Here is an 11,710-nt window from a genome sequence, read left to right as displayed (position 1 = left end):
CTAGACCCTTGTAGTGACCTAGACCCTTGTAGTGACCTAGACCCTTGTAGTGACCTAGACCCTTGTATTGACCTAGACCCTTGTAGTGACCTAGACCCTTGTATTGACCTAGACCCTTGTAGTGACCTAGACCCTTGTATTGACCTAGACCCTTGCAGTGACCTAGACCCTTGTCCTTGTATTGATCTAGACCCTTGTAGTGACCTAGACCCTTGTATTGACCTAGACCCTTGTAGTGATCTAGACCTTGTCGCAGGACGCCGCCAAGACCCGGGCTGGACCCTACAGCTTCCCCGAGCTGAAGGAGCTCTACGCTGACGGGGCCATCACCGCCAAGACCCTCGTGTGGGCCCAGGGTCTGGAGGGCTGGAAGCCCCTCCTCCAGGTCCCGCAGCTCAAGTGGACCCTGCTCGCCACGGTGGGTCTTAGGTCCTGGGGGCTAGACCCTTGTAGACCCTCATACTCCTGACGCAGATGTAGAGGCTATACTCGCCACGATGGGTCCTTAGGGTCCCAGGGGTCTTAAGGGGCTAGACCCTTGTAGCGTCTGACGCTGCTGACGCAGATGTAGAGGCCACGTCTGACGCTGCTGACGCAGATGTAGAGGCCACGTCTGACGCTGCTGACGCAGATGTAGAGGCCACGTCTGACGCATCAAACAACCATTAATCAATATTAATCACCATTCGATAACCATTGTATAACCATTTACTATTCATTATACAACCATTAATCACCATTAGTCGCCATTTAGCATCCCCCCCCCCCAGGGCACTTACCGTTCAATAACCATTCAGTAGTCATTATATAACCATTCAATAACCATTCACCAACCATTATATTACCAATATTCACCATTATTCACCCCCAGGCCACCGCGGTGCTGATATATAACCATTCAGTACTCATTATATAACCATTCACTAACCGTTATACAACCATTAACAACCACTCATCACCCCCAGGGCACTTACCGTTCAATAACCATTCACTAACCATTATATAACAATGCATTAACAATTACATAACCATTAACAACCACTAATGACCCCCAGGGCACCCCGGTACTGACGGAGAGCGCCCTAGCATCCCTGTGCCTGTCCCTGCTGACGGGGATGTGCTCGTACTTCCCGCCCCGCACCCCCGACGGCTGCGTCGTCCGCCCTCTGGCCAGGGTGCGCCGCTACACCTCCGACCCACTCTGTCTGCCCACCCTCACCCAGCTCCTGCTCACCTTTGACCCCGACATTGTCGAGAAGGTGGGTCGTTGTGACCCACTCTGTCTGCCCACCCTCACCCAGCTCCTGCTCACCTTTGACCCCGACATTGTCGAGAAGGTGGGTTGTTGTGACCCACCCTCACCCAGCTCCTGCTCACCTTTGACCCGACATTGTCGAGAAGGTGGGTTGTTGTGACCCACTCCCCATTGGAAATTTACAGAAGCTGGGGCAACCCTAAATTTTGTTGAATTTTGTTAGGGGCGACTCTAAATTTTGTTAGGGGCGACTCTAAATTTTGTTAGGGGCGACTCTAAATTTTGTTAGGGGCGACTCTAAATTTTGTTAGGGGCGGTGAGAAGGTGGGTTGTTTTGACCCACTTATGTTGACAGGTGGCCACGCTGCTGTGCGAGGTGTTGACAGACAACCCCGCCCTGTCTACCGTCTACACGACAGGTCTGTTCTTCTTCGTGCTGATGTACGTGGGGTCTAACGTGCTGCCCGTCGCCCGTCTACTGCATCTCTGTCACCTCAGACAGACCTTCCGTCCGCAGGAGGTGACAGATCACAGGGGACGTATTATTATTATTTATTATTCAATTTAATTTTTATTTCTAATTATTATGTTACTATTTAATTTTGGTTAAAAATTATTTTTTTTCTTTTTAATGATAAAAATTTTTCCCATGATTAATTAACTCATATTTAGGTATTAATAGGTATTAAAGGAATCTAATAATATTAATTATAATCTAGTAAATAATTTAAATATTACAGTATATTAATAATAATAAATTATAATGTAATAACTAATATAAATATTACATTATTGTCCGAGGTTGCACTCATAACATTGAACTCATTATATTAAGGGGAGCGTCTGGGCAAAATTTTATCTCAGCTATTTACTGACGGATTAGTTTTAAACTTGGTATACATGTGTAAAACCAAAAGAGAATTTTTTTGTTCCTGTGAATTTTGCGAAAAAAATGAAAGAAAACGTGAAATTCTTAGAAAACGGACTAAAAAGGGGGTACTTTTGAATTCTATCCCCTCCTAGGGTTTTAAAGTTACAACATCGAAACACATATCATTCGATGCGTAAAGACCAGATCTATAAAACATTGTATACATTTTTTGAATTTTTCATTTTTGTGGGTGTGGGGGCATTTTTTGTAAAATTTTTTGAATTTTTCGATTTTACCCCCGCCACCCCCCCCTCCTGTTTTGCATTATAAAATCCAAACTATAACGAAATCAGAAAAATGGATGCGATGTTTTGTAGATCTTTTCTTTGCAAATCGAACGGTATATCTCTCATTGATGTAGCTTCAAAACTCTAGGAGGAGATAGGTTTGCATTGACAATAAGTTAACTTTTCAGTAGAGCCCGTCAAAGTGGCGAGCGCCTCGAAATAGACATTCATGGGTGCAAGGTTGCAAGACTAGACGATACTGGAGCTCAATTTCTGTCAAGGATGGTGCGAACGGCGGCACGAGAACCATCCCAGTTGACTGCAGGCGGATAACTGAAGCACATAGTGTTTGGAATAGCTATTTAAGTGTTCTACCGGGAATTTCCGCCTATCTTAAATGTGAAAGAACTCAACCACCCCCCACCCTTTCGCGATCCGTCGTGAACGCATAAATCAATGTACAGAGATTTTTTGATAGGTACCTACGCTCGGGCTTCATATATAATAGTAATAAATTATAATGTAATAATTAATATAAATATTACAGCATAATATAATAATAAAGTATAACGTATTTAATAATTTAATTACTGTCTCAGCAACTGGCGGGGGGCGACCTCCTGCAGCAGAGCATCCTGGGCCCCCTGCTACCAGAGGCGATGGTTTGCTACCTGCACAACTACGGTCCTGACAAGTTCGCTGAGATCTTCCTCGGGGAGTTCGATACTCCTGAGGTATGTATACCTCTCTTGTATATCTAAACCTCCTGAGGTATGGTATATCTCTCCTGTGTGTATACCTCCATGGGTATGGTATACCTCTCTTGTATATGGTATGTATACCTCCCCTATATATCTATACCTCTCTCCTTAATTATATGATTATTATCATTATTTATTCCTATTATAATTATGTAATTATCATAAATAAATAATAACAGGTTATCTGTAACCGTGAGATGCGGCACTATATGATAGAGAAGCTAACAATATAATTATTATTATTATATAATATCACACATAGCGGAATTGTGTGATGCCCTGTACGTAAGGCCCTGTGTGACGTGGAACTGTGTGATGCCCTATACGTAAGGCCCTGTGTGATGTGGAACTGTGTGATGCCCTATACGTAAGGCCCTGTGTGATGTGGAACTGTGTGATGCCCTATACGTAGGGCCCTGTGTGACGTGGAACTGTGTGATGCCCTATACGTAGGGCCCTGTGTGATGTGGAACTGTGTGATGCCCTATACGTAGGGCCCTGTGTGATGTGGAACTGTGTGATGCCCTATACGTAAGGCCCTACTGCGTGGGGCCTTACTCAGTGTTGCAGCCCTTATATAGACTTCACTTCCGCCCACTGCTGAGGTCTTGACCGCGTGATCTGTCACGTGTCTACCAGATGTTCAAGTGAATATAACGTCTCAATTACACACAATTATGTTTACAATGAGACGCCAGGTTGACACCAGACTTTAGCATTATGTAATTATGTAATTATTATCGTAATTTAATCATGTCAGGTCATCTGGAACCGCGAGATGCGGCGGTACATGATAGAGAAGATAGCATGTCACCTGGGGGACTTCACCCCCCGGCTGGTGAGCAACACCCGCGCCCAGTACCAGTACTGCCCCATCCCCCACATCACCTTCCCCCAGCTCGAGAGTGAGCTCTTCTGTGACATCTATTACCTCAAGCACCTCTGTGACACCAGCACCTTCCCTAGCATCTGAGCGTCAGAGCGATTTAACGCCACAAGTGAGTCATGCTTGAAATTTAATGGGTCAGTATGACCCACAAATGGGGTAAGTGAGTCAAAAAAGTGCATCGATTTTCGGACGCGGTTGACTCATCAAAGTGGGTCATCCAGACCCGCCCATTTCTCTCAGTGCAAGATTGCTGTCAAGCCATTGGTGGGACAGTCATGCCACTGTAGACAACGTCTGCTACTGTGGTATCTCACTCCACGTCGAAATTTACTTGGTTAATATTTAGGCTGATTGATTAAATCACAATAATCGGCGGCCATATTTCATTTGAAACTGTGAGCTTGAATATCTCTTGCTCCAGCCTAGTGGTTATTGAGTGGGTCCGAGTTGAATCAGAAGTGGCATGTGAAACATTCTTGTGAAACATTCAGACGCCGAACTATCAAAACACGCTTAAATACACGTAGAGGACTAATTACATTTAACCGTTCAAGTACACGTAACGGCCTAAGTATACAGAGCGCCCGATTCATCGTCAGTGGTTAGTGGGTCTAGCTGGAAAAACCGTCTGTGTTTGGCGAACAGAGTTTTTAACTCGTACATATTATTGATGGTAGGTCAGGTCTGCGTAAGTATACACGTTTATTTAGGCTAACCTGTACTAGGGAGAAATTTAGGAGTGAATTTCGAATAAGGAATATCGTCAAATGAGGAGAGTTGGGAAGTGGCCGTGGCCCTGCTAGCTATAGTGTGAATTAATGTACGCAGGTTCATATTGAAACGCTTATTCTGCCACACTATACCGGTTTTGTAAAAGCCTTTCTCAGCCACAACCCCACTCAGCCTCACCCCCAGCCAGCATCAACCCCGCTCAGCCTCAACCCCGCTCAGCCTCACCCCCAGCCAGCATCAACCCCGCTCAAACCCATCCAACTATAGTATCTCTACTCAGATCATTCAACCCCACCCAGCCCCACTTAGTTCACTCAGCCTCAATCCCACTCTGCCTCAACTCCACTCAGACCCACCATACCCACTCAGCAGCATCCCCACTCCGCCTTAATCCCACTTACTTCAACTCAGCACCATTCAATCCAGTCCAGTCCCAATAAATCCCTTTTCAGGGATTTAATTATTAAGTACTAGCCCACTTAAGGCTGGTAGTCAGAATGCAGTGAAGTCTGAGAGCGAGTTTTTCGCAACCATCGTGTAAAATCCTTGATCTGCCCAAAGCTCGGCCAGTCGCTACCCTCGAGCTTGTACTCTTTGTAATATGATATCCTAGCCAGACCCTTCTTCGCGGCAACTGGTCGCTTTCAGGTGGCCGAGGAATGGCCAGCGGTCGGCTATAACTAATTGGACTAGGCCGACCACTGGCCACGTATTATTCTTCGCCCCTCATTGACTTCGCCTTCACCATGCCACCCGTCGTGAACTGACAGTTCAGTAATTAATACGTCTCTTTCCCCTCATACCTTCCACAACGCCTGCTTTGAGCAGCTAGTATGCGGTAGTATTTTCCCTCCGCGTATCAGCAGGCTCGATCATAACTATTTTTTGAGAAAGAATATTTAAAACAAGGAGGCTGATCAAGGGATGCCGAGTATACCATTCAATGGAGAATAAAAATTACAACCCTTTTACATCTCGGAAAAAGTAAAAAAGTTGCAGACTTGATGAACAAAACCGTAAAACCAAAACTTGGTCGCAAAAACCTCGCTCTCAGACTTCACTTGGCTTTCAATCAGGGCCTTAAAGACCCGGTGGGTAATGGTTCTTATTATTATATATAATATTATACTGCACTGTACTATATCCAGTAAGTAACGATTTTTATTATTATGAATTACTGTGCTTTATCATATTATATATTAATATATGTTATGCTATATTATGATATAATATTACATTGCACCATACTATATTATATTAAACATTATATTATATAATATTTTATTATATTGAAAGCTATTTCTATGTGAAGAGTACGTTGTATAATTTTTAACATATTATCATTTAGGATAACCAAAAATGAAGGTATTCTTTAATAAAAACTTGGCTTAACTAACCTGAAGAGCAAATGTTTTTAGAACTTCAGTTACATCAGCGATAAAATACTAAATATTAAATATTTCCATTGAATAACTACAATGACTTGAGGATATGGAACTTGAATAACGGTGGCTTTAGAACTTTCTTAATAGAATTTATCTAATTTTAATTACCGGCAAAACTTTAAATGATCTTAGATAGCAAACTTGAAAAGCAGTGGCTTTAAAACTTGAAAATAAAATTTCTATAAATTGATTAATATAATTTACATCAACGTAAAACCTAAGTTAACTTTCATAATATAAAATAGATGCTGCATTTAATGCCGAATAACTTTAATAACAAAGAACCCAATCCTGCATTTAATGCTGATCAACATTAATCACTTCACTTTAATAACCATATCAAATAACACAATACTGCATGTAATGCTGAATAACCATACTAATATGTAACACACTGATGCAGGTGATGCTGCTGAAGAAGGTGCTGTCAGCCTGGCGGGAGGAGGTGCACAAGCAGCCCCCCAGCATGAGTGCTGACGCTGCCTACGAGGAGCTCGAGCTGACACCGGGACAGCGGCATGCTGACGACGTCGTCAGGAGGGCCTACCTCAGGCTGGCGGCCCGCTACCATCCTGACAAGAACGCTGGGGGACGGGTGAGGTGCTGGGTGAGGTGCTGGGGGCAGGGTGACGGCCTACCTCAGGCTGGCGGCCCGCTACCATCCTGACAAGAACGCTGGGGGACGGGTGAGGGGCTGGGTGANTACACCCGCTACTCCAGTGGTGAGTGGCGGCGTCCTGTACACCCGCTACTCCAGTGGTGAGTGGCGGCGTCCTGTACACCCGCTACTCCAGTGGTGAGTGGCGGCGTCCTGTACACCCGCTACTCCAGTGGTGAGTGGCGGCGTCCTGTACACCCGCTACTCCAGTGGTGAGTGGCGGCGTCCTGTACACCCGCTACTCCAGTGGTGAGTGGCGGCGTCCTGTACACCCGCTACTCCAGTGGTGAGTGGCGGCGTCCTGTACACCCGCTACTCCAGTGGTGAGTGGCGGCGTCCTGTACACCCGCTACTCCAGTGGTGAGTGGCGGCGTCCTGTACACCCGCTACTCCAGTGGTGAGTGGCGGCGTCCTGTACACCCGCTACTCCAGTGGTGAGTGGCGGCGTCCTGTACACCCGCTACTCCAGTGGTGAGTGGCGGCGTCCTGTACACCCGCTACTCCAGTGGTGAGTGGCGGCGTCCTGTACACCCGCTACTCCAGTGGTGAGTGGCGGCGTCCTGTACACCCGCTACTCCAGTGGTGAGTGGCGGCGTCCTGTACACCCGCTACTCCAGTGGTGAGTGGCGGCGTCCTGTACACCCGCTACTCCAGTGGTGAGTGGCGGCGTCCTGTACACCCGCTACTCCAGTGGTGAGTGGCGGCGTCCTGTACACCCGCTACTCCAGTGGTGAGTGGCGGCGTCCTGTACACCCGCTACTCCAGTGGTGAGTGGCGGCGTCCTGTACACCCGCTACTCCAGTGGTGAGTGGCGGCGTCCTGTACACCCGCTACTCCAGTGGTGAGTGGCGGCGTCCTGTACACCCGCTACTCCAGTGGTGAGTGGCGGCGTCCTGTACACCCGCTACTCCAGTGGTGAGTGGCGGCGTCCTGTACACCCGCTACTCCAGTGGTGAGTGGCGGCGTCCTGTACACCCGCTACTCCAGTGGTGAGTGGCGGCGTCCTGTACACCCGCTACTCCAGTGGTGAGTGGCGGCGTCCTGTACACCCGCTACTCCAGTGGTGAGTGGCGGCGTCCTGTACACCCGCTACTCCAGTGGTGAGTGGCGGCGTCCTGTACACCCGCTACTCCAGTGGTGAGTGGCGGCGTCCTGTACACCCGCTACTCCAGTGGTGAGTGGCGGCGTCCTGTACACCCGCTACTCCAGTGGTGAGTGGCCGCGTCCTGTACACCCGCTACTCCAGTGGTGAGTGGCAGCGTCCTGTACACCCGCTACTCCAGTGGTGAGTGGCGGCGTCCTGTACACCCGCTACTCCAGTGGTGAGTGGCAGCGTCCTGTACATCCGCTACTCCAGTGGTGAGTGGCAGCGTCCTGTACACCACTCGTATCCTAACAAAATTTGGGGGCCGCCCCGGCTTCTGTGCAAAGTCGCTGCAATCGCTTAAAGTTATTAGGGGTCTACGCGCTCCCCGAGTCTTAGGCGGCATCTGGTGTCGCGCCGGTATCTAAATCTTTTTAGGGTATAAACTATCGTACAAATATATTTTTTTGCAAGGAATTACGTTCAGATATTCACATCTTCCTATTATAAAGTTATTTTTTTTTCATTTTGGAATTTACTGATAATTTGATAGGTTGTTATCTATTTGTTAAGGAAGATAGACACTCCCAGCACTGACCCCCCTCCCCCATGCAGTGCTGTCAGCATACAAGTATGCTGGGTACCCCATGCTGACCCCCCTCCCCCATGCAGTGCTGTCAGCATACAAGTATGCCGGGTACCCCATGCTGCTGAAGACGGTCGTGCTGGAGGGTGAAGATGACGACCTGTTCTCTAAGCCTGACCCGCTGCTGGGTGCTGCTGCCGAGCTGTGCCACCGCACCATCCAGTGCTGTGCTCTCAACGCCACCGAGCTCTGCAGGGAACGTGGGCTGCAGGTGGGTTAGTGGTCTGGGGGTTATAAGTGGCGGGAGATGGTCGGTGGGTTGGAAGGCGGGAGGCGAGCTGGGTGCTGCAGGGGAGCGCAGGTGGGTTGCTGGACTGGAAGGTTTCAAGTGGGCTGTAGACGGTTGTTGGGCTGGGAGACTGAGGGCGGGTAGTGGGATGGGGGGTGCAGGTGGGCCGGTGAGCTGGGAGGTTTAAAGTTGACGGGAGGCGGTCGGGAGGCTGGGAGACTGGGAGGTGTGACAGGTAGGCTGGGGGCTGCATGGGGGTACAGGTGGGCTGGGGATAAACGCAGATGGCCTTTGTGGGCTTTGACTTGAAGGTGGGCAGGTGGGTGGTAGGTGTTGTCTGGGCTGCAGGTGTGCTGGTGGGCTGACACGTGTCGTGCTGTGCAGATCGTGCAGGAGGCGTACAGCAGGTGTGTAGGTGTGCTGAGCACGAAGCAGCACACCAGCACACTGGCGGTGCAGGTGTGCACGCACACTGCCCGCTGCTTCACCGCCGCCGCTGCCTTCCCCACCTGTAGGGGAGTCATCGCTGAGCTGCCCACCTTCCCTGTACACCTCTGCCACACCCTCTACTATCAGGTGGGTCGTCCTGACACACCTTCTACCATCAGGTGGGTCGCCCTGACACACCCACCTCTGCCACACCCTCTACCATCAGGTGGGTCGTCCTGACACACCTTCTATCATGAGGTGGGTCGCCTTGACACACGTTCTATCATCAGGTGAGTCAACCTGACACTTTCTACCATCAGATGGATCACTCTTCTACCAATAGGTGGGTCACCCTGACACACCCGTCTCTGTCACACCCTCTACCATCAGGTGGGTCAACCGGACACATCTTCTATCATGTGGGTCGTCCTGATACGCCTACCTTTGACACACTCTATACCATAAAGTAGATTCTTCTTCCCCCTCGTCTCTGTCTCCTTAACGGTGTGCTGATTTGCCCTCCTCCTGTCCTGTTATTGAGGCAAATAACTAATCCCCCGTTCCCCCCGCAGGAGCACCTGGGGCTGAGCCTAGCTGGGGTCGAGTGCTGTGGGGGGCTGGCGGTTGACCCCATCCTGCAGCTGCGCCTCCTGCACGCGGGTGTCCTGTGGCACCTCCTGCAGCGCCTCTTCCTGTACGACTACACCCTGGAGGAGGGGGGCGTGCAGCGGGGGGAGGAGTCCAATGCTCAGGTGGGCGGGGCAGCAGGAAGGGGAGGAGTCCAATGCCCAGGTGGGCGGGGCAGCTGGGGAGGAGTCCAATGCCCAGGTGGGCGGGGCAGCTGGGGAGGAGTCCAATGCCCAGGAGGGCGGGGCAGCGGGGGGAGGAGTCCAATGCCCAGGTGGGCGGGGCAGTGGGGCAGGAGTCCAATGCCCATGTGGGCGGGGCAGCGGGGGAGGAGCCCAATGCCCAGGTGGGCGGGGCAGTGGGGGAGGAGCCCAATGCCCAGGTGGGCGGGGCAGCGGTGGGAGGAGTCCAATGCTGTGGGCGGGGCAGCGGGGGCAGAAGTCCAATGCCCAGGTGGGCGGGGCAGCGGAGATAGGAGTCCAATGCCCTGGTGGGCGGGGCAGCGGGGGCAGAAGTCCAATGCCCAGGTGGGCGGGGCAGCGGGGGCAGAAGTCCAATGCCCAGGTGGGCGGAGCAGCACCCTGAACCCCACTCTCCCCCCCCACAACTCAGGGCAATAAGTGAAACAATGTCCAAATATCGATGATTTTCCTCGTTTTCTTGGGTCATTTTGACCCAGTTTTGCTCGGCAGTTCATATATTTACTTCGCGCAGGGACTGTGTTGGTATGAGGACACTATCTGACCCACTAATAAATATTTGAGCCACTTATCTCCTTGTGTGTGCAGGAGGTTGTAAACAAGATCAGCGTCGCGGCGCTGAGGGCCTGCGGGCGTCTGGCGGGGCTGTACCCCCAACCTGACCCCTCCCCGACCCCTGCAACCCCTGGGGAACCCGAGACATCTCCTGAGGATGTGGCCCCATACAACCCCGTCATCGCTGGGGCTCTCAGGGCCATGTTGACCCCATACGTCGTAGGGCTCATCCCCATCAAACAACCCCAAGAGGTTAGCCCCTAATTTGGGGTCCCGGAGCCATTAAATAATTAATTATTAATTAATTGGGAATTTTTCAAAATTTATTTAATTTCCAAATATTATTATTATTACTTCTCTTACTATTTACAAATTATATCTTATAAGATATTATAAATTTATTAATTTACAATATTTTATTCATCAAATTTATCGCTGAAAATTTTTATAACTCACGTATCCATATCTCACTTATTGCGTACCTTACGTATATGGTGCACATATCTCGTATCTTACGTATCTCGTATCATGTATCACATATCTCACATATCCATATCTCACTTATTGCGTACCTTACGTATATGGTGCACATATCTCGTATCTTATGTATCTCGTATCATGTATCACATATCTCACATATCCATATCTCACTTATTGCGTACCTTACGTATATGGTGCACATATCTCGTATCTTACGTATCTCGTATCATGTATCTCACATCTCACATATCCATATCTCACTTATTGCGTACCTTACGTATATGGTGCACATATCTCGTATCTTATGTATCTCGTATCATGTATCACATATCTCACATATCCATATCTCACTTATTGCGTACCTTACGTATATGGTGCACATATCTCGTATCTTACGTATCTCGTATCATGTATCACATATCTCACATATCCATATCTCACTTATTGCGTACCTTACGTATATGGTGCACATATCTCGTATCTTATGTATCTCGTATCATGTATCTCACATATCCATATCTCACTTATTGCGTACCTTACGTATATGGTGCACATATCTCGT

At 49.0% G+C, this 11,710-nt stretch overlaps 1 protein-coding gene across 1 annotated transcript in view; it reads left to right on the top strand.

Moving 5' to 3' along the window:
- Positions 1 to 11,710, top strand: part of LOC108683189 (dnaJ homolog subfamily C member 13-like) — a gene marked incomplete at its 3' end in the record, with an annotated part of 42,827 nt that overhangs the window by 24,095 nt on the left and 7,022 nt on the right. Inside the window, 12 exon segments of the mRNA XM_047882515.1 lie at positions 257 to 418; positions 1,056 to 1,259; positions 1,611 to 1,775; positions 3,013 to 3,147; positions 3,935 to 4,139; positions 5,795 to 5,886; positions 6,644 to 6,866; positions 8,182 to 8,220; positions 8,655 to 8,839; positions 9,242 to 9,433; positions 9,859 to 10,038; positions 10,702 to 10,920. Coding sequence (XP_047738471.1) covers positions 257 to 418; positions 1,056 to 1,259; positions 1,611 to 1,775; positions 3,013 to 3,147; positions 3,935 to 4,139; positions 5,795 to 5,886; positions 6,644 to 6,866; positions 8,182 to 8,220; positions 8,655 to 8,839; positions 9,242 to 9,433; positions 9,859 to 10,038; positions 10,702 to 10,920 — 2,001 coding nt within the window.

This window comes from Hyalella azteca, unplaced genomic scaffold (genome assembly GCF_000764305.2).
Source record: "Hyalella azteca isolate HAZT.00-mixed unplaced genomic scaffold, Hazt_2.0.2 contig10622, whole genome shotgun sequence".
Lineage (NCBI taxonomy): Eukaryota > Metazoa > Arthropoda > Malacostraca > Amphipoda > Hyalellidae > Hyalella > Hyalella azteca.
The sequence above is the reverse complement of the archived record's forward strand: the minus strand, read 5'-3'. Positions and strand labels throughout refer to the sequence as shown.